The 23,472-nt window shown below is 40.6% G+C and overlaps 2 protein-coding genes across 3 annotated transcripts in view; both read right to left on the minus strand.

Moving 5' to 3' along the window:
* Positions 1–1,823: 1,823 nt before the first annotated feature.
* Positions 1,824–6,941, minus strand: ddx5 (DEAD (Asp-Glu-Ala-Asp) box helicase 5). Of its 2 annotated transcripts, none has more exons than XM_024272021.2 (13): positions 6,773–6,941; positions 6,028–6,202; positions 5,852–5,948; positions 5,638–5,771; positions 5,499–5,564; positions 5,284–5,425; positions 4,701–4,861; positions 4,445–4,617; positions 4,256–4,366; positions 4,118–4,179; positions 3,977–4,036; positions 2,635–2,869; positions 1,824–2,525 (listed from the first exon to the last, which is right to left on the minus strand). In XM_024272021.2, the coding sequence occupies exons 1-13, from the start codon at positions 6,823–6,825 to the stop codon at positions 2,504–2,506; spliced, it is 1,491 nt and encodes a 496-aa protein (XP_024127789.1). In that variant the 5' UTR covers positions 6,826–6,941; the 3' UTR covers positions 1,824–2,503. The 2 variants fall into 2 exon arrangements, with proteins under 2 accessions (XP_024127789.1, XP_024127788.1); XM_024272020.2 differs by having other exon boundaries at positions 2,648–2,869; positions 6,773–6,940.
* Positions 6,942–7,866: 925 nt separating this feature from the next.
* The window catches only part of smurf2 (SMAD specific E3 ubiquitin protein ligase 2), a 61,742-nt gene continuing 46,136 nt past the window's right edge, over positions 7,867–23,472 (minus strand). The window contains exons 12-19 of the mRNA XM_024272322.2: positions 19,427–19,628; positions 15,773–15,876; positions 15,549–15,663; positions 14,765–14,943; positions 11,988–12,246; positions 11,711–11,912; positions 10,111–10,186; positions 7,867–10,010 (exon numbers count right to left, since the gene is read on the minus strand). Of these exons, the coding sequence (XP_024128090.1) occupies positions 9,911–10,010; positions 10,111–10,186; positions 11,711–11,912; positions 11,988–12,246; positions 14,765–14,943; positions 15,549–15,663; positions 15,773–15,876; positions 19,427–19,628 (1,237 nt within the window). The 3' untranslated portion in view covers positions 7,867–9,910. The remainder of the gene's footprint in view (positions 10,011–10,110; positions 10,187–11,710; positions 11,913–11,987; positions 12,247–14,764; positions 14,944–15,548; positions 15,664–15,772; positions 15,877–19,426; positions 19,629–23,472) is intronic.

Here is a 23,472-nt window from a genome sequence, read left to right on the forward strand (position 1 = left end):
CATCATTCACACTAGCATTATCACAGGTAATGCTATATATCTAGTTCATAATTATGTTAAAAAAGTTACAGTTTTAAAGTTTTAAAAATTTAGTTTTATTGTGTTCAATAAATGTTTATCCTGTTCGGCCCGTGACCTAAGTGCATTTTGGATTTTGGCCCCTTGTGCGACTGAGTTTGACATCCCTGCTTTAATGGAATCAAAAACTATATTCAGGGCTCCAGATTCATAACATATAAATTAAAATATTTTTGTGTGACGTTAACAACTATCAGAACAAGCTTGGTGACAGTATTGTGAATGGAAATCCATTTTTATTTGAAAATGTTCTATTCATTCCACATTTTTTTTTTCACTTTTCTTGCATAGCTTTAGAATTTTTTCAGTCACGGTTCTCTTCACTCACTTGTAGGTCTAAAAAGGTAAAAGAGTACTTTCCTTTTTGTTGTGAAAAGGAGTTGTCAGCAGTGAGGTGGGACCGTCACATTCCAGCATGAAAACCCATTACCTGACAGGAGCAAAGATTACTCAGGGTGCATTCTATACATGCCTTCAGTCCACATTCCTGTACATGTGTATCTGCAGCAGCCACTCCTTCAGAACCGGAGTGACGGGACGCTTTAATCACGGGTCCCTGACCTGTTTATCTTCATGACAGGTGGCACTTCTGCTGCTGGTTTATAGAGAGGAATTCACATTCTCTACTTCATTCTATGGTTGACACAACTATTAATGTAACCAATAATATCAAGAATCTCCAAATAAATCCAAACAGAAAGTTTTTCAAAGTTTTTCCTGTGCGTTTTTTTTCTGACATTATTTCTTAACTGATTAAACTGTATTTTGTATTTAATGTGTATATACCTATATATATATAGGTATATATGTAAAAAAAAAACTATTTGATTGTATTATTTAACAGGATGACTTCTGTTTTGTTTTTTTTGTTTTTTTAACCCAAGTTGACTGTAAGGGTTGATGTCTGAGAAGCAATTCTGAAGAATTTTTGGTAGGTTTAAGGTTTTTTTTTACTAAAATACTCATGTTCTGTTCCTGTTGGCTGGAAAAACCAACAGGATTAAAGAAGAAAGTTACAGTAAAGAACACCAGTGAGGGCTGATGGGAGAACAGAACATCTGTCTAAATTAAGATCAGCAGTTTCAATACTACAATAGTATAATAATATATTTGTTTTTTCTATTAAGGAATTACATTCAGAATTGTTTAACTTTTTGATTTTAAAGATACCATTTAAAATAATTTTAGAAAGTTTGATTTAAGGAAAACTAGGAAAGAAGTTTCCTGATGTTCACATTCTTAAGTTACCTTTTCAGGGTTCCCACAAGTTTTAAGTTAAATGTACTACCTTTTTAAGGTAAGTATATAAAAAATTAAGACTTTGTTCTCAGTTCATTTCCCGTTTTAATTCCTGTTTTAGATGAAAGCTGTAGCTTATCTTGTGCTCTGTAATGGAATGCTTTTTCTGTTTTTTTAAAATCAGCATACTGGTCCATAATGGTTCTGCCATTTATTTACACCATTTGATAAACATAGTGTAGTTAAAAACTTAATTTTTAACAAGAATTGTAAAACTGAGAAGCTCCAGCCAGCAACATTTTTAAGGCTCAGATGCTTTTAAAAGTATCTTTATAATTCAGTGTCTTTAAGACCTGGCAGGAACCCGCTTTACATCACGTGATGGGATCCTTAGGACAGAGAGAAAGTTTAGGATTGCTTGTGAAGAGTGACACCTGGTGGAAGCTGAAGGAAACAGCACTTAGGCCTAGTGCAACCTCAATCACTTCAGTGAAGAAACGAGGAAATTCTTTTAAAGGTTTTATTTGAAAGATCATGCAGTGCACTTCCAAGATGGGAGCTTATTACTTAAACATGAAAAGCAATACATCTGGAATTACCTAATACAAAACTAAACATCACTTAGGAATGTAACAAATTAAATACTTGGAAAAAAACCAACTTTGCTACACTGCAGACGTGAAAAGTCCTGATAAATTTGAAGTCGTAACCCTGTCATGTAAATACAAAAAGAATAATTGATTGAGTACTTAAGACAAAAAAAATAAAAGGGAATAAGTTATTTTTTTGACTTATGTGATGTAATTACTGAGGAAACTGAGGAGGCGGCATGGCGTACGGCACCATCGGTGGGGCGGCGATCTGCTGGGGGGCCGCCTGTGCCTGGGCGTAGGGGAATGACGGGTGACCCACGCCGTTCTGGGCGACGGCGTTAGCCGCTGCAAACTGCTGGGGCTGGAAGGTGTTCTGCACAAAGGCTCCAGCCTGGGTGGAGTTGAAACTCGCCTGTCCGTTGGTGCCGTAAGCGGCGCCGTAGCCGTTGGTGGTGCTGGTGTTCATGCCGCCGTAGCCTCCGTTTTGGGAATTGGCACTAAAAGCTTTACTCTGTCCGTTGTCGAAGCCTCTGTTTTCCCGGTCCCTACCAAAATCCCGCCTACCAGATGAATACCTATCCCGCCGATCGTCCCTAAAGCCACCTCTTGAACGACCTGAGCAAGAAGAAAAAAGTTGATTAAAATTCAGACCAAGAGTGACGGAGCACAAATCCCCACCAGGAAAGAAGCAGCTGCTGGTCACAGCACGCTTTCTGTATCTCACCAATTGGATTTACCTCCTCTATCTTCACCCATTTGGAGGAGCTTGGGGTTGATGGCTTGGTTGGCCTCGCGCAGCACAGCGATGAGGTCGCTGGCTTGCCTCATGTTGTTGGCGGTGAAGAAGGTATAGGCTGTGCCCGTCTTTGAGCTACGAGCAGTTCTGCCAATGCGGTGGATATAGTCCTCAGAGTTGTTGGGGTAGTCATAGTTGATGACAAATTTCACATCTTCAACATCTGTAAGGTTGTGTTGCCGTGTGGCAGAAAAGGACAGGGCAGCACAGAAGTGTGCCAGAGCCACCACAACAACCAGGCCAAACAAAGAAAAAGCAAGTTAGTCCCAGTGCACGGCGCTGATAACCACCAAGGCTGAAAGAGACAGCATTAAAACGACAAGAGGGTCCGCTCCGGTGGGAAAAGAGAAACGATGCACACTCCACGAGCTTCCACTCATGCTGTCGAGGAAGAAGCCTTACCCTCATATGGAGTATGCAATCACTAGTCCATTCCCACTGCAGCACCCTCCAACTGTCAGCTGACCATCATGGTGCCCCAACAGAGAGGGCCAACATTGAGCCTGAACTAGTCTCACTTGTTCTAAACGTGCACACTTGTCTGTAAACCTGAGTCCTACAGTGAACCACCTTCTCATCTTTATCCAGACCCAGTGTTCACGTGACCTTAAGTCTCTCGTTGGCAGGTCTCGACATGACTTTGAAACGCAGGCGAGGGAGGAGTGTGAGCTTGGATTTTGTCCGACTGTGTCCAACTAGCATGTCCCACTGTCACCAAAAGCGCCAGTAGCCATGACGTTACAGAGGTGAAGGTATGGCCGATATCTGGGACTGCTCTTCGGGCTGAAGGATCATTAATTCCACCCATGCTTATAGGTCTAACAGAAAACACCATAACAAAGTGACTTGCAATGACCAAATACACATGCAAGACTTCAGGAGAGGTGGGACAGTCAAGAGCCTGGGTGTGTGAAGCAGTCCAAACCATTGCCAGAGAACACACCAGCATTTGGGGGGAGGAACTGTGGCCAGCCCTCAACTCTTCCCCCCCGATTTTTGGCAGGCCAGCGCGTTATGCTGCACTTGGGCCTGGTCACCTCTGTACATCTGCTCGACTGTGAGACCCGTGCCTCGCCAGTCCGGACACCTCCAAGAATCCTCCTTCCCCCTCTGGGTACCTGGGCTTGTCATGCCAAGGCCCTGCCACACAGACTGCTCCTTCAGGTCAGGGAAGAAACTCAGAGAGAAGCAGAAGAGTTACAGAAAGCAAAAATACTTTCTTTCTGATATACAACAAAGGTACAAAAGGAATGGAGGGGGTTGTACTGACCTAAACCTCTGGAGGCAACATCTGTGGCGATGAGAATCGGAGCCTTCCCAAATTTGAACTCTGGAAAATGAAACGACTGTGAGGCTCATATCTGCAGCTCATGTTCTCCATGCAGGTTCCAAACAATCAATGTGAGCTTACCATTGAGAACCCAGTCTCTTTCCTGCTGGCTTTTATCTCCATGGATTCCCATAGCAGGCCACCTGCAGAGCAACAGTCAACACTTTAGCATCAAAAGTTTTTTTTTTTGTGAACACGTTGTGGCTCAGGGACACTCACCCGTCTCTCCTCATCCTCCTGGTGAGATCATCGCAGCGCCTCTTTGTCTCTACAAATATGATCGTCTTGTTCTCCTTCTCGCTCATGATTTCTTCCAGCAGACGGACAAGCCTGAGGACAAACATTCAGCGGGTGAGGAAACCTTTCGCTGCTGTGCTTTTGGGCTTTAGCACCATCTGAGAGACGCACTTGTTTTCCTTCTCTCCGTCAGTGCAGACATCCACGATCTGCAGGATGTTGTGGTTGGCGCTCAGCTGCAGTGCCCCCACGTTGATCTGCACGTAATCCTTCAAGAAGTCCTCGGCCAGTTGGCGAACTTCTTTTGGCCAAGTGGCGCTCCACATCAGAGTCTGCCGGTCGGGCTAAAAACAACCAGAGGCGACATTTTTATAGAAAACACCCACAAAATTGATCCCCCGCAGAAAGTCTCAACCAACAAACTTACCCGGATTTGGTCGACTATTTTGCGAATCTGCGGCTCGAAGCCCATGTCCAGCATTCTGTCAGCTTCATCTAGCACCAGGTAGGTGCACCTGCGCAGATTTGTCTTCCCTGACTCCAGGAAGTCGATAAGTCTGCCTGGAGTGGCGATGCAGATCTCCACACCTGTGAGATACAAAGGGTCAGCCACCTGCAGCCTTCCTAAGCATCAGGAACCCTTTTGAGACCCACTCTGATGAAAAAACGAGTTTTAACACGTTTTTGCTGCATTTTTTAGATGGCCGTGTATAAAGAAAATTGGGATTAAAATGGCAATTTCTGGTTCGTAGATGGTTGTGAATCAAGGCAGATAAAAATAAAAAAAATTGTTAAGAGTTTTGAATTGTGGGTGATGGGAAGGGGGGCATGTTTGCCCTTTCTTGCCCACAACTCAGGTGAATTTCATGAACTGCTGCTTTGCAGAAACTATTTCCTCGAAAAACTGGACAGCGTTTGTTCAAACTAAATACAACAAAATCCTAAACAAAAGATCACCGAGAATGCTTTTAATCGAGAGATGATTGGAGTGAAACCCTAAACCCCCGTACCTCTCTCCAGGTCACGGATCTGGGGTCCCTTTGGTGCTCCTCCATAGATGCAGGTGGATTTAAGGCGAGAAGCTCTGCCGTACTCTGCGGCGACCTGTTGCACCTGCTGGGCCAGCTCTCTGGTCGGGGCCAGAACTAAGCACTGGAAGAGCAAAACGGGCCCATTAGAAGAACCCAGACATCTTCAGACATTTAGGACACTATGCAGGACTTACAATAGGGCCATCTCCACGTTCCAAGAAAGGCTGGTGGTTGATGTGAACTATTGCAGGCAGCAGATACTGAAGAGAGAAGAGAACACATTTACATACTGACCCAATCTAAAGTAGCTCTAAAAATAAAAATAACACTTACAGAAAGCGTCTTGCCTGACCCGGTCTGTGCAATCCCGACCATGTCTTTGCCACTCAGTGCCAAAGGCCAGCCTTGAGCCTGGATCGGAGTAGGTTCAGTCCAGTTCTGTTTGTTGATGACTTCCATCACATAAGCTGAAGAGAGAGCAGAAACATATCTTAGAGGAGACCTACAGATAACAGACACACATGGGTGTTAATGATTTAAAACTTACATGGGAAGCTTGCTTCATGGAATTTTGTGATGGGATTGGGACAATCTCTCCCCTTCACTGTGATCACCTTGGTTCTTCTGTACTGTTCCACTTCTTGCTACAAAACAAAAATGTTAAAGTTTAAGAGGGGATGCATCAATCCGACATGTGGCCAGAAGAGCTCACGTTCAACATACCAGTGGTCTCCGGGCCACATCGGCGTGCTGCTGGTAGAAGTTCTTCTCAAACTTGGGAAGTTCGTCCAGGTTCCAGTGTTTCTTCCGAAGTCTCTCTCCGGGGTTACCAAACTTTCCTCCACCACCTCCTCCACCGCCGCCGCGACCTCCACCAAAACGAGGACCTCCGCCATAACTGCAGTGGGGGGAGAGGAAAAAGGCACGACATTCAACCACAACAGTTAAACGATACGACACAATGTAGAGGAGCAGCGGAAAATGCCGGCATTTTGTGTCTGCCGCCACATGGCGAAAAGCCGACTAAGCTAGGTTAGCATTAGCATTAGCGCTTCGAGTTTAGCTCGTGCCCGATAACAAAGGCCGGAAACTAAAGTACTCCAAACCAACTAATTTGTAAAAAGTCAGAACAGATATAACATTTAAGTATAAAGAAAAATAGAAAAGTGTAGTCTCAGAGTTAATTTATTTAAACTGCCAACTTATCGGCACGAGGCCGTCCCCGAACAGACAAGGCCTCAAACCAAACTCAGAAACGACTCTTTTCGACTCGCTCTCCAAATATTCCGTATTTGGACGGAATTCTTAAAATATTAGATGTAAAACAAACGGGATATTTATTTAAAATAATTGAATCAACATTTTTTACATTTACTTTCCCATTTTTATCGTGCTTTACAGCCGTGTCAGCCATTTCATAAGAGCAGGCAGGAAAACTGACCTAACAATAATTTCAAAGTACACTCACCCTCTGTCTCTATCCCTGTCTCTGCCACGATCTCTGTCGGAATAGCCAGGCATGATGTGAACGACAAAGGTGACTTTTAAAAACGATAAATACGACGTGGCTTTTCTGCCGGTGGAGGAAAAAGGAACCGGCAGAGCTGTTGAAATGCCGGTAGTGAAAAACGAGATCTGGTTTTTATTGAAAGAGGAAGTCGCTTCTTCGAGATATTCATCCGCCACAACTGTTTTATGGGGACTTTAAACATCACTAACACACGAAATAAAACTAGCAAGTTTGTACTTTTTTCACGTTAACTCCTCGAAAAAACTAATTATTTTCTATTCAATACACTTAATAACCTCTTTATGTACACAAAAAACATCATTCGAAAAAAACGTCCCAGTAAAGTAATTATTTAGTAATGTATTTACACTGTAACGTTTTTGCTTTGAGTCTAGTAATTATAAAATAACCACAACGAAAGGCAAACAACGTTTTATTTTCTTTAAAAAACAAACCGGGTTGCTCTATTTTTGTTGGCGGATGAATATGTACTAAACAGAAAACGCAGTGATTCGGCTCGGTTGGGATCAAGTTTTTTTTTTTTAACAGTAAATGACGTCAACGGAAGTACCTCCAATATAAAAGTTAACTCCTGTCTGGATATTTGTGTTGATAAATCAACATGTTCCTTACATGTCTTATTAAACTATCAAGATATTTGAAAAAATATATATTTTTAAGTTTATCATTTTTTTCTTGCAGAACTGACTTTTAATGCAAGTAAAGTAGACTTTTGATCTTAATTTGTAGGAGTTGTTGTGGCAGAACCTGAATAAAACAAAGCACATTCAGTAGTATACACATACTTATTTAAAAATGTTCAGTTCATTAATATCAAGACATAGTAGTAATTAGTTTTGAGGTTTTTTTTTTTCTAAAAAAAACTTTACTTTGTTAGAAATGTTTAAAATTGTGTACATTTGTGCTGTTTTGTATCTTATTTTGACATTATTCATAATAACAGTATATTCTTTTCCACAGTAGTAATTACCATTTAGTCTGACTTTTTTTAACCTCCTCCAATGATAATAAAAAGAAAAAAACTGGACATGTATTTACAAGGCCTTAGATTGTTAGACAAAGGCAAGTTTAATAAGAACTAGTTACACACAAAAATAAAATACTCTTACAAAATAATAGTGTTAACATACATAAAAATTGCATCGGTCAGCTAAATTGTTCTGCAAGTGGATCATGCAATAAAAAACAAAACAAAAAAAACATAAAAACAATGAGAGCGGCATCCTTCAACTTGTTTAAGAAAAAGCTGAGTTGTTCAGGCGGCAGATACCGGGCCCTGCTGCGCGGGTCGTGTGGGGACAGCAGAACCGTCGGCTTGTGCACTGGACTTAAACTTGAGCATCTGGTACAGAAAGTCACCTCTATACACACAACGTGACCTTGTTCTGTTTGTGTGCAATTCCTCTTTGCAGGTCAAGAAAACTCTTCCACTTAAGTTAAAGATAAATTACAGTTTGTTTGATCCACATATATGAACAATATCTTCTTACTGTACAAAGCACCATCTAAGGACAGTTTTCATTTTGCATACAAAAGTTGTTTTCTGTGTGTGTGTGTGTGTTAAAGAGTATGCAAATGCTGAGAACAGTCCACAGTCTTAAGAGTTTGCAAGATGGGCAGTATCTTTTAAAAACATAAAAAAAAAAAAATTCACTTTTAGTTGTAGAAAACGCCCCCTCCTCTAATAAACCCCCCCAGGACTGTAAGCAGGCTAAAAACAGGAGTCGTCTCACTCATATTACTTTCAAGCAAAGCACATACACAGACATGCAACATCTACTGGTCTGCTGTGGGCACATTGATGCAAATTCATTAAAAAAAAATGAATAAAAAGTGGGCGGAGCCCGTTTTAAATCATAAAACCATGACGTCTCCTGAGAAGGTGGCTTGGTGGACCATGAGTGGCGCATTTCAAGCAGTAGTATGTCGGTCTGAAAGGCTGCCAACACTCTAGAAAGCACCACACGGCTGAAAGGTAGTAAAGTTATTCTTTTGAATGACGCAAAGGCAGCAGAAAGCCGTGGACTTTTGGCTTTATGAGAAAAAACGGCATTACCCAAAAATGCTTCTCAGCTATAAACCAAAAGTGATGAACCATCCCACCACTGTATGCAGCTCCAAGATAACATGTATTGAATTTAAAGGGTCAAGATATTCTTTCAAGAATGTTTATGGCACTGAGAGGAAATGAGGATGTTTGCCTTTAAGACAAACTCCCCCCCAAAAGAAGATGAGAGATTCTGTCAAAAAGGAACCACAGCATCTTTCAGTGAGACTACATTAAGCTCAACTCTGCTTTGAATATTTCTAGAAACTGTAACACTCACCATGAGGAAAAAAAAAAAAATCGACTTTTCCTTCAACACTGGAAAGGGGCTTTCAGAAATAGAACTGCAATAAATTAAATATATTATATAGAATTTATTGTTTTCTGGTTTTTCCTGTTATACAAAAATATCACATTTTAAGATATTCCTTTATTTATTCCTTTTCAAACCCAGCTAGAGTGTGAAGCTGGGGTTTCTTGTGTTTGGGCGACGTCTGGGAACAGAGGTCCCTGCTGCCGGTTTGGAGAAGGTTGTAAACAGTCGGCTGCAGCCGGACGTCCCAGTCTGTCCACAAGTCATTCCCACTCTGCATCCACGTTTAGTGTTTCCAACGAGCTGCTGGGACCGATTAGTAACCGTGTCCTCTCACAAAGAGTGCTCTTGTAACTGCGGTTATTGTTTCAGCACGGATTGACCTCGTGATGAAGCTCTGCTACATGGAAAAAGGTCGTTTTTAAAAATGCTAAAATGAACTTAGAAAAAAAGGAAGAGCCAGAAAAGCTTTGCAGGTTCCACAAGTTAGTAAATAGTTATTAGCAGCTGAAGAGATCCTTTCAATGATTAAAAAAATGACACCAAGGAGGACGTGAAGCTGTCACCATGACGCACAGTCACATGACTTCAGGTCCTCTCTTGTTTGAGCTTCACTTGTTGCAGCGATCGTCCATGAACCCCCCCCAGGCCCCTCCGTCTGCATGGACTCTTAAGGACGGCGTGGCGTCACTGTGGAAACGCCAACTCCACAGAGTCACTCCACGGCGAAGCCGCACGTCTCCTCGATGGCAGTGAGCAGCTTGTCATACAGTTTGTCGTAGGTCTCGTAAGGTGGAATGTCAATCCGGTTGAAACTAAAAAGAAACAAATGTTAAGATCAGAACGGCAAAGGAACACGTCAGATATGGTTTTCAGAAATGGACATTTTTATCATTATTCTTGACTCCTTCTCACCAGGTGTGGGCTTTGGGCAGGTTGTTAGTGCTGGCGTCGATCTGGTGGATGGTGAAGAGTCGAGGACCGGCAGCACCTGAAGAAAAACAATCAAAACATAAAACAATCTGAAAAACCGTTTAGAGCTTGAATTGTTCCACAATGGAGATAAAAAGAAAACATGCAACAAAATAAATAAGAAACAATAAGAATTAGTTATCTGAAATGTAAATAGTTAAAACATCTACAAATATCTAAAAAAAAAGAACTAAAAAGGCTTTTGACTGGTGTCCAAGACTAGTAAAGAGCGGTGTCATATTGGACGGGTATAAAAATAATGAGACATGGTTTAGCAGAAACAGGAAAATGACCAGAAATAAGCTTAATTTTGGTCCAATTTTAAAAAGGAAAAACTCTGATCCTCAGTAAAATAATTTCCAGGTCATGGTAATAATGTTTTTGTACAAAGTGCAACAATTTAATAACATTTCAAACTTTTTTAAATAAATAAATAGGTTATTATATAGGAAACTCAATGCATTCCTGATGCATGGTTGTAATTTTATTCAAATCTACACACCGACTAAGATTTACACAAACTGTTAGACTCCTTGGACTGTGCTTATAAACGGGTTGGGGGGTAGCCGACATCGCCGTAGACCACTAGCGCCTGTCATATATGGGCGGTCCGACCAGATAAAAGTTGCGTTTCTTGATAGATTTGGTATTTTCAAAAGCATTCTTTTCGCAGTTTTGTAGATTTGGTCTCAAGACATGTAAATGGAATCAGAAACTTCATGCTTTAGCATGTTGTTTGTGTTAAAAGATGGTTTTTGTTTTCTAAATAGGCCTGAATGAGCACATGTTTTGTTTTGATGTGTTATGTGTGTGAGTGTATGTTTATACTTTGAAACTTTTCAAAATAGTAATTTTAGACTTTTTTTCCTGTTTTTTATTTTTTACTGATCTGTAAAATGATCCGAACTGTGAGTTTTGTGATCCGTTACACCCCTACCTTTAAAATCATAGCACCTCTAATAGTTTTCTGAATAAAAGAGGAAGCAGTTTAATACTTTTATAACCACCAAAAGATGGGATTTACATTTCCATCATTCACTCAAGTAAAAAAATATATATATTTTCATTATTTCAGAGTTTTCTGGATTTTTAGGCAAAATTTACAGAAAGAGAGTTCAGATGGACCCGCAAAGAGACTGTAAATGCTGATTTTTCTCAGCTGTAAGTGAAGAAAAAGCCTTTTAAATTTCATCTTAGAAATCCCATTTGAATTCTTAATCTGTTGAAATGTTCTGGCGTTTCAGGCCCGCTTTGGGAGAATTCTCAGTTTTCTTGGTTTGGAGTGTGCAGCCTGCCGTGCATCACCTTGTGCTCATCATGGCTGCATGCCTTATGTCTGGACGGCGCTCTCTGCCAGGACGAACCCTCTGAACCACGGTTCCGCAGGCAGAGGGTTCATATCAGATCAGAGAGCCAGACAGGCAGAAACACACTAGAAACCAACCAGGCAGCATCAAACGGAATCTGAGGAGCAACTTCCACCCTGCTGCTCCTTTATGGATCCATCTCATGGATTGATTGATTGGTTGATTGGATTGATTACCTTGAAGAGCCTTGAAGCCTTGCAGGGGAACTCTGGAGGAACCCGTGACGAACTGCAGCAGCCGCGCTCGGCGCTCTTCATCGAAAGACTCCACAGCTTTCCAGAACCATTTAACAATGTTGCTGTCGGGCGTGCAGTGCTTCAGGCGCGTGTTGCCTTTCCAGTCGTTGATGTCGATCTTCCCCAGGCCGCACACGATGAGCTACAGGCAGAGAAGAAGCGTCACAGGTAAAGGAGCCGCTCTGGCGTGCAGACGTGAGCGCGGACACACAGGTACCTCCAGCTCTTTCTCGTCGAAGGCCTTGAGCAGGTGTTGGGGGATGACCTCATTGAAGCCCTTCTGCAGAGCCAGAAACTGGGCCTCGATGCCTCGCAGGAAACGCCAGTTGACGTAGAGGCGGACGTACTCTTTCTTGGTTTCCTGTGTGACGGGGATGCTTTTACCGTTGGGCTTGAGCTCGTGCTGGATGATCTCTCCGTAAGCGTTGTGCTCGACACAAAAGGTGTGGTCCAGCACACCTGTGATGTCATTGTCCCTGAAGATGGGGTGATAGTCATGCAGTTAGAGATGATGACTTCAGAAAACATGACGCATCAACACAGCTTTAAGTCAAGAGATGATCCAAAACAGTTAACATCTAATAAAAATAAAATTAAAAATGTAATAATGAAAAATAAAATTATTTTTTGGCAGAAAACCGTGTAAATACAGATATTTAGAACTGATAAAACTAAGATAAATAAATGAATAATTTTTCATCTGCTTTTTATTCTATTTACATGTTTGTATTGTTTGGTCACTTCCTGAATTTTATTATATCATGTAAAATGCCTGCGACAGGTTGGTTACCTGTCTGGGGTTTGCCCCGCCTCTGCCCGACAGTAGTCAGGTTAGGCTCCAGCAGCCCGGGTTACAGCGGGTTAAAAAAAATGGAAGGAAAATTCATTCTATCCTATTAAACATTAGTACAAATATTTCCATTACCTATGAAAGTATTTCATTGTAAAATTTTTTTCACATAACCACATTTATTCATGTAAAAACTCAAGAATGAGTTGCTTTTGCGAAGGAATCATGCTGTGGAAAAAATTAGAAGTATAATTCTGGACAGTTTTCAAATGTTAAAACGATTATAAGGAATTATTTTAGGGCAATGAACGCTAACACACAGTCATCTGCTTTGCCTCAGACTGTTTAGCTTCCACGGTGTGCGTTAAATTACTTTGTCGGGTAGTATCCCGCTTATACATCCTCACTTACAATATAAGTAAATATTCAATCAGTTTTTAGTATTTTATTTGTATTTTTTTCAGTGTAGATCACTTTTTCACAAAAAGGGACTATTTGATCCATGGTCCGGCGTGTTGTTGCTGAGCCTCGACTGCAGCAGCGATCGTTAAGATGGGTTAAAGAAAGCATCAGTTCAGAGAGAAAGTTTCCCTCTTTCTGCTTGTTTTTTGTCCAGTAAATGAAAAAAAGTTTTCTTTTTATTTTTTTTTAAGTCTTTAGGTTTGTTTCTAATGGCTGTATGTCAGCATCTCTTGTTTTCTTGGAGTAATACTGCAGTAGAGCTGCCACGATTCGTCGACTAATCGACTGTCAAAATAGTTGACAACTAATTTAATCGACGATTAGTCGTTACTTTATGTTATATGGAGTCAGAGTGTAGCGAAGTTGAACAAAGTTGTGAGCTTTCAGCACCAATTTTAAGTAAATTAGCAACAAGCTTTTGAATATATTCATGGGCTATGTTGTAATATTTTATAGTAATTTCTAAAAAAAATTTGGAGTTTAGCTAATATTTTAGCAACATGCTAACGTTTTTGAATAATTAAGTTTACTGAGGAATTTTAAGATATGTTGGAGTTTAGCTGGCATTTAAGCAACTAGCTAGCTTTTTTTTTGGGCTAATTTGGAGTTTAGCTAGTATTTAAGTAATTAAAAGTCAATTGCATCGCCATCTTCAGCAAAAAGCTTCAGCATCTTTAGTGACTACTTTCAGCAAAGTGCATTCACTCTAGCATTATTGCAGGTAATGCAACTTTTCTAGTTTAATCTTGTTTTATTGCCAGAAACTAATGAAGGACAGAGGCTGCCCGATTCATTAAAAGTTAAATAAACTATTGTCTTCATTGTCTTTACTTTTATTTAGTTTAAAGCTAATGATGGTTAAGATCTGCTTTACATCCACTTTGTACATGACCCGATTAGTCGACTAATCGGAAAATATAATCGCTGATTAGTCGACTATTAAAATAATCGTTTGTGGCAGCTCTATACTGCAGATATAAAGGTCTTTAAAGTTTTGCTTAACTTACTGTTGATGTTTTTGTACTCACAAGTTACACCTCTGAGTTAACACTTGATAAATGTAAACATTTCAGACGATAAAAATGGAGGAAACGTTTTCTCTCTAGAATGTTCTTGTTCAATATTATCATAAAATTCACCTGGTAAAACTTTGCAGTTAATTGTGATTAATAAACGTTCCAAATGTACAGTTGTGATTTCATATTATGATTATTTGCAGATAATAAGTGGTTGCCTAATACTGTAACAAACAAAAAATTATCATGGTTAGATTCTTTCCAGGTTTGCGATTAATTGGTTCATTTTTTAAAATTGATTGGAGGCTCTAATTTTGAAAAAAAAATTACAAAATGATTTAAAAATAAAATAGCACAGGATGCAATATTTATGTTTACTTTGAATTATTTCTTATTTGTTCCCATCTGATTAATCAATAAATAAATACTCAACAGATTTTTGAAATAATCTTGAGCTACAATGTTGGTGTTTTAGTATCAAACAATGAGAGATACTTGAATATAATCTTTTCTCCTTCCTGGATCTTCCACGACAATAGTTTCAGATGTGTAACTACATTTTTACAGGTGTGTAATTACACTCCGGGGGGCGCCGTCACAAAGATTAGGAGGAGCAGTGTTATAGGTATTCTTGACTGAAGCAGATAAAGACCTTTTTCCCTCTAGAGATAAAGGAACAGAGATTGAGACTCGTTTTACAGTGAAAGTAGGACATTTTGTACGTACAGAATCCAAACAAGGCTGTTGTGCAGGTCGGGGTCAACGGACTCCATGTCGTCCAGGGTGATGGGTTTACCGAGCAGCTGTTTGTAGAAGGGTAAAGTGAAACCTCCGTCTATGTAGTGGCCGTGGAACACCGCCATCCCCATGATGCGGCCCACGAAGTGAAAGTAAGACAAGTGCTCCTGCAGGGAGGGAAAAGCATTTTCACTTTCCTGATGACCATTTGAGAAAGATGCAGCAGAAGTACTTTGGTTTCAAAGCAGGATGTTTGTCCAGACTCACAAAACAGCAGAGGAATTTACAAAAGACTCCACATTAGCAGAGCACTTTGAAACATTTGAAGCTGAAAATAACCAAACATTTGGCAACATTTATCAGCAGCTTCACTCATGCAGGAATCTTTCCACAACACTGTCTGGACAGCTGTAGTTCAATGGACGGACGCCAAGTTACACAGAGCAATGAAGCTGAGGGGAGAGGAGCGACTCCTGCGGGGCCTCTGAAGCCCTGGGACATCAAAGCGGGGCTATTTTAACGCACAGATTTCCAGCACGGTGTTCGGTGTCGGGAGCGTGCGGGAAGAACAGTTTCAGTTTTTCTGGTTGCGTGAAGTTATGAAAAGAAAATGTTGTTTCTGGTGAAAACTTAAAATTCAAAAAAGCATCAAAACTCAGAAGAAGATAATTATTCTCCATTCCATTCATGCTCAACATTTATAAAATAATTCCACCTTGAAGCGTAAAGAATTGAATACCAATATTTCCTTTTGCAATATGTTCAGACTCACAGGATTGACAGCAGAGTCTGGATTGATTTGGAGTGTGTAGATGTCGTCTCGCGAGTACTGGAACAGGCCGTAGTACGGGTTCAGCATCTCATGCGACAGCAGGTAGAGCCATTCCCTGAAACCAAGAGGACGAGAAGACTGAAGCAGAGCCGGCTTATTTCATGACTCGGCCCACGTAGGAAGTGAGTGTTTTTTTTCTGTAATTAACTGATGCAGCTCCTCACCTGGCCACTCCTCCGTAGTCCAGCCCTTCTTCACCTCTAAACTTGACCATTAGCCTTTTCCACAGGTCCTTCGGCCTCATCTTCATCACCTGTCGATACGATTCCTGCAAAATGAACATAAACAGGAACACACAGACACTTCAGATTAAAAAGCAGACAAAAAATTGTTTTATATTTCTCTGAAATTTAAGATTCATCATTTGAAACAGAATCAATTCTGTTATTTTTACATAATCCCAAAAGCAGAGTTCAGCTTTGTTGAATTTTATTACTGCCTGATCCTCTGTGTGTGAAAGGTCAGACATAAACAAAGCTGGTTAAGGTCATACTGGTGGTCTTGCTGTTCAGGTGGCATTTTTGCTAGAAAACTATATGAAGGAGCAGCAGATCGACTCCAATGAAACCCTGGTCTTCTAGTTAAACTGGAGCCATTCGATGTAAAACGATGCCTTTGTCAGCTATTCCTTTAAGAGTAAATTTGAAGTGGATTCTGAATCTGATGGAGAGATGGCAGCAGAAGAGAAGTGAGGCTCTGTAAATGAGGGACAATTGTCTCAGAGAAGACTTTTTCAGCTGAAGATGAGCTTTAAAAAGTTCCTCAAAGTGATAAAACAAAGCCTCGAGGAAGATCATGTACGGCAACCAGAGAGGACAAACTAGTCTGAGCTCTGGATGTAGAGAGCTATAAAGCACATCCCCGTCTGTGTGTAAAAATGACTTCCGGTTTACTGGTGTAGACAGGCAAAGCTGCCAACTGGACGCCGTTTAACACAATTTTACGTAAATAATAAAAAGTAACCTTACCAACTGTAATGGAAAATTGTTCAATATTTATCTTATAAATGTCCTACCGTACTGTATTTTTATTTCCTCTCTTAGATCGTTCACAAAGTACAAATGTCAGTAGTCCTGAATGCAGAATGCTCCACAGCTGCTTCCCTAAATCCCTCTGGATGATATTAAACCAGTCGTGGATTATTTCTCCAACAATCCGGTCAAAGTTAGACAAAGCTTACAAGTACTTCACTGAATGCTGCTTGTTTGATTATGAAGGTAATTATGATTTTACTCTTTTTAACCTGTGCTGATGCTAACTCTAGCATTAGCTTTGTCTATGAGAAGTGGAGCTGCAGAAGATCTTTTCTCACCAGTTAAAAGTTGCCTAAATTCCCATGCTCACATAATTGTTGTAAACAGAGCAAAAGTCAGACAATTTCAGCGTTTCTGACATTAAAGTCAAACTTATTACTGTTGTAATGTTTTCTACTGCGGTCAGTGAGCTGCTGTTAGCTCAGCCGTGGTTCTAACGCCGCTCCTCTTTGCTTTTGATCATAACTGTGTCTGATCTCTGGGAAAATAAAATAAAAAAAAATCATCAGTTTAATTGGAAATTGCCAAAAATATTAAAGAGACAACTTCCATGTAACTTTCTAAATACGTACGGTCAGTGGTGAGCTTTCTTCTTGGGCGCCCTTATTTTAAAAGCTGATAATACGTGGCTTGACCCTTATTCTATCTTATGGGGTCCAGATGACCCCCATTAATGTATGTCTGAACAACACACGGGTTAATAGCTACACATAAAATATTTGCAGTGTCAAACATTCCTGTTTTTACAATTATACCCTAAATTATCCTGTAGAACAACAAATACATTTAGCCTGGGAAGCAATTTAAATGCGTGCAGACATGCAGCAATGTGTATCTTTGCTGCACGTAACCTTTTACATGTGACCAACATGATTTCCCATCAGTTTTTGTGCTTGATCGCACTTAAATACGTGCAAATAACATCAGCCAAAATAGAAACTGTTAGAATAATATCTGCTTAAATGAAAGGTTATTTTCAGTAGAACTACCAATTATTGGAGGATATATATTTGCATTTTGATTTGTGAACGATCTAAGAGAGGAAAACCAATGCAGTTAGGCAGGACAATCAAAAAATAAATGTTTTAAAAAATAATGTATTTTACAGTTGGTAAGGTTACCTTTTATTATTTGCATCAAACTGCGTTAAAGTAGTCAACTTTACCGTTCTAAACCTGTAAACCAGAAGTCAATTTATACACTGACGGAGATATCTCTATTTTGTGCGACGTCACGTAAAAAGGGTCTATAAGTAATATTTCTCTTTGTCAGTACAGTGTTCCCTCGTTTACGTTTTAAAATAATCTGTGACAGGTGAAATCCGCAAAGTAGGATTAGAGATGTTTCAAGAATGTAAAACCTCTCACGACACACTTTACAGACTTTTCTGAGACAGACGAACATTTTCACACTTTTCTCTATTGTTTAAACTCTCAAAGTTTTGGTGCGAAGGAGGCTGGATGACCAGGTCTACAGCCAAACAGGATGCAGATAAAAAGTATGCTGCTTAAAAAAAACACACTCACACAATATAGTGAAAGACCACTGTATTACTGAAGACTAAACTAATCTCAGATGTCTCTCATTGGATCTTGAAAATGATGCCTGAAGTGAGACTGGAGTTTGCTCCGCCCACCTCAACAACATGCCAAAAAAGGGCGAGAAGGCGGGACAAAGTAAAGTGAGAGTTTTGTTAAGAATTTGACTCAAAAAAAGTTTGAATTATTGGGAGTAGATTTCATCAATTTAAAATAAACGATAAAAGAGAATAAAACTATAGAATTGAAATGTAACTCTTCAAATATGCACTAGGAGGCCAAAAAATGCTGAAAAACAAATGACCCACAAATGATGTTTTGATGTGACAAGATTTCATGCAGCGTGGCTACATGGCAGAGTTCACGTGTGGTGGAGCCGGGATCCTTCCGCCTCAGTCAGCATTCATCCCACGTGCTACCAGCTCACAGCATCAGTGAGGTTCATTTAAAGTGGATTAGGGCCACTTATAATAAACACATCCATAAGACTCTAATAACACGGCCTCCTCCGCTGCTACCATGCCCTCAAGACGGATCATGGCTGCTGCGGCACAGACGGGAATGTCTTATCTAAACCAAAAATACACAGAGATGGCTCTGTCAGCACACCAGCTAACACACTCCTATTCAGGCATAATTTAATGCTTCAGTTGGTCTGGAGAAGCTATGCGGTTCTGTCTCGCTCAACCTCAAGACGTCCCGTGGCCCCACACCCACTCGTCCTCCCACCCCCTCTCCCACACTGAGATCAGCCAACAAAAATGTCTTCCTTCAGATTAACAGACGTTCCAGCACATTCCAGCGCAAATTTTATGAGGGTCAGGCAGTCGGTTGCAGGTGGTGTTGTTCTGATAAAAGCCCCACACCTACAAGAGAGAAACCTCCCCCGCCCTCCATAAACTCTTCATCTCTAACAAGTGAGCTGTTTTAGTATTTAAGCTGAGAACTTGTGAGAAAAATGACGGCTGCAGAAAGCAGGAAGAGCAGGGAGACAAACAGCTTTAGAAGCTGGTAAAAATAACTCTGATAGTCTATTAATAACTGGCATCATTACAAGTGGCACATTATCTGAATATTGTGCCGGTTTTATCGCTTATGAGGCAAAATTTAGGGGTAAAAAGGTTGTATTTAAATCTGGGAAAAGGGATCAGGCAGTTTTCACGCCATCACTGATAAACTTTGAAAGAGTTTTATAAGAGACGGCGTTGTGTGGTTTATGGGGATGACTGAGTTCGTTGGGTCTCACCTCAAAGATCTCCTCACGGGACACCTCGATGCGGCAGTGGCCCGCCTGAGGCTGCTGCTGGGACAGCTCCTGCCTGAGGATCTTCAGCTTCTGGACCAGATCCCTCTTATATTTGGGGACCGTTAGACACTCCGCCTCCTCTGGGAGCTGACTGGGGGACACCAGAGCCTGCTGGGCCTGATCCTTCATCTGGTTCTGACGACTGCAAAAACAGAAATATGGAGGGACGAGTTTCAGGGTTCTGGTGAGTAAACGAAGTTGCTTGTTGAGCAAAAAACCCTTTAAAAGGCTTTTTTCTCTGAGCTGAAGGCAGAGTAAACACATTTAGAATGAAGGCAGCAGCTGTCTCTGCCCCTCGCAGACAGAAAACTAGACACTGAAGATGGATGTGGGATTAGTGGAGGTAAGACATCTCCTTCATTCACACGCTGACGCAGCTTCACATCCTCCCCTCCGGCTGCTCTGACAGAGAGCGTGTTGTCTGACAAACACGGATGAACAAAAACAGCATTTTTTAAGCTGCTCGGGAGCTTGTGACCCACGTCTTCACGCCATGTAAAAACATTTAAGGCCTCTTTCCCAGACACATTGGTGCCCTCTGACAGGCCTAGAGGCAAACATGACATAAAAAATGATATAAAAGTAGAAATTATCGTTCATCTTTGCAAAAACTATTCTGCAACAAATAAAAACAGCAGCACAGAAGACTCATTTATAATCAAATGAATACATGAAGTTATTTATTATCTTTTGATAAGTTTCAGGTCAGATATTTGTGATTATTCATCAGTGATCTTATATTTTAAAATGCATATTTTGCTCTTTAAACTCCATTACATTTAAATACCTCAACTGATACCTCATAATAAATATCAGAATCTAAAGAATGGATTGAATCAAGCACCTTCCAGCTGTAGTGCCTCAGACAGCCTGCAGGAGGCAAATCTTTTATGAACAACAAAAGCTGAGGAATTACCTGATATTTAGGAATCATTTAATCAGATTGATGGGAAAAAAAACACCAGATCATTATCCTATTAGATTCACGATTCTGGGGAAAAAGAAGCTGAAATCCCAATAAAAAAATGAAACTCCTAAAAACTGTTGTTCTAAAACAATTTTTAAAAAGTGCATGAATATACTTATGTGCAGTGAGGTTGCTCATGTTGTCAGCAGACGGCTGAATAAAAGACTGGGCTAAGGTAGGTGGTGCAGAAGGGAGAGGTCACAACATGGCTTTTACGAGGCCGGCGCCAAAGGATTATTTTCACAGTGGCCTCCAACCCTCAGCAGAGCAATAAACACTGAGCTCCAGAGAACAAAATAAAAATGAACACATTAGTTATCTACTGATTCAGGCTTTGTCATGTCAAATCAAAGCTTTTTGTAGCGAGTTAGCTCAACTTGGAAGCATCCATCCAACATTCTCCGTTACCACAACGACCACTTCTTTTAAGAAAAACCACTGGCTCTGGTGTCGGCGCTAAAGAATCCAATTTGGCCTTTCAGTCACTTCCTGCTATCCCAGAAAGCCACAGGGCCCCACAGGAAGCTGAAACCTCCTCATGAATCCTTTTATTTCCTTTTATTAGAGTCTGACGGAGGGAAGACGAGAGCGGAGCCAGAAAGGGCACTCTGCTGACAGCACCCAAACACGGCAGACGACTCACGAGGTGGGAGGGAAGGAAGAGGAGGAGACCCGGAGCATCTCTCCCTCCACCTTCAACCATAAATCAAACGCTGCTTAACTGTCTCCCTCAAAGTTAAATCCTGCCGGCTCTCTGTTCTCCTTCCATCTGCTCACCGAGAGCTCTGGTACTGCAGGGAGGTGATATCGCAGCTTTTCAAAGCATAAATCTCTATGATCGTGTGGCTCCACAGACAGACGACACTTTTGGACATTAACCTGGCTCAAACCATCGCAGCACCATAAAACCTAACTAAAGCCACTCTCTCTGCAGTCCTCAGAAACATAGCTGTGATGGACACAAACACACGTATCAAACATTTTTGTGGGATGACAGCACCTAAGGTTAGAAATGTCTGAAATCCCTGACCTGATTGAAGGCAGATGGCTGGACACAGATCCGTGAGCGCACATATATTTTCCAGATTTTGTCACAAGCTGCAGCCGTGCCAACATTACGACACAATCTAAACTGAAACAGATCACCAACAGCTCATATTTTAAGTTTTTTTTTTTTTTTTACTCAAATAACAGAAATAAATTCACATTTATCTTTATAAATAAACTTACTCTTTTTCATTTATTTTTAAAAACTATGAAATAGAATAAAACAGAAAAGCGTTGAAAGAAAAGATAAAACCACCAAACAGTGAGAAAAATAATTAACCCCAGCGTTATCCAAGGCATGTTTACTTTAAAAGTGGGGTCATCTAGACCCCTTAAGACAGCGCACAACTTTTTTCGTCCAAGGATTTTTTATCTTCTGTGGTGTCCGTGGCAGACATAAAATCCTGTCCACCTTTGTCATGGGAGGGATCACACATCAATTTAAGCGTGGGGTCATCTGGACCCCACACAGCAAAATGTATAGTGTTAATCTGTGTTGATTTTTCCAGTGTTAAGTATTTTGAGTTGATAAGTGTTGATGTTGGTGCTGTTTTTAACACCCCCTGAGTTAAAGCAGTATTGGAGGCGGAGCTTCCAATACTGTTTCCAGTAACACCGGCTGACAGAGTTGTTTCAAAAAAGATCTTAAAAAGTCTGCTAAATGTTAAATTATTTCTTTCATATCATAACATATTTTGACACTTTTTCTCAAACCGCTGAACTGAACCCTCAAACCAGCTGTGGACAAGAAGGGAAAAGATGAACATGTAACTGCTTCTACATGTCTTCTGTATGATCACAAAAAGGCTCACTTTAACTGCTATACTTTAACTTGTATTGTGGCAATCTGGGAGCTAGCCCCGCCTTCAGCTCCTAAGACTCATGGGAAGTGGGAAATCGGTCACCATAAGTGAGGGAGCTGTGAGCACAAGTGAGGTCCATGCTGTTTGGCAGTTTGAGTGTGTCAAGAAAAAAAAATGGGTTTTGCTGAATCTAAAGAATCAATATGTACATCTACATAGTCTATGTCTACTATTCGAAATGTCTTTGGGGTTGTGTGAACTCCAAATGAAGATGACATTCCTCCTGGAATTGTATACTAAAAAATATTAGTGATAGGAAATCACTGTTCGTTCGTACATGAATGAACATGACTAACAACAAATTATATTTTTATTTACAAATAAATTATTGATTGAAACTTAACTCACATAGAGTACATCATTGACACAATTTAGTGTTAAAAAAACACTGTCAAGGTGTCAAAAATAACACTGAGATTGTCAGTTATGTAACACTACTATAGAGTTAAAAAAGTTACACTTTCTATAGTGTAATTTTAACACAGGGCTGGTGAGAATTATATAAACACTTTCAAAGTGTTAAAATTGACTCTATGGGAGTTAAATTAACACTACTGATTTTGCTGTGCATAAGAGAGCACAAGGGTTAAAATTGGGACGTGAAAAATGCTCTTATGACACCAAACGGTTTACTTTTAATTTACAATTTAAAACTAGTTCAAGGCAAAAAAGCTAAAAAAGAAAAGCTGACATAATTCTAAATCATCTGTTTTGATCTAGCTCGGGGGTCGGCAACCTGCGGCTCCGGAGCCGCATGCGGCTCTCCAAGCACTCCCTTGCGGCTCAGTGGCGCTTTATCAAAAATGTTTGAAAATAATAAAAATTGTTGGCAGGAAATATATTGTAGCGAATTGGGTGGGAGCAGAGCCAAGCTGATGGCTGGCAGGTTTGAATCCAGAGATCTCTAGTGTCCCATCCGTTGTACGACCCAAGTGATTGGGGGTAGAACCGTACACGCAGGGCATGCAAATCATTTGGAGTCAACATTTTGACTACCATTCATTTAGCAGCACGGAGCCATAGAATAGCCGACACTGTGAGGAGCCTCACTCATACACACACCACTCTCACTCATGGTGCCGGTAAAACACTCAAGTCCCATAATGCAA

Source organism: Oryzias melastigma, linkage group LG8, assembly GCF_002922805.2.
Source record: "Oryzias melastigma strain HK-1 linkage group LG8, ASM292280v2, whole genome shotgun sequence".
Classification (NCBI taxonomy): Eukaryota; Metazoa; Chordata; class Actinopteri; order Beloniformes; family Adrianichthyidae; genus Oryzias; species Oryzias melastigma.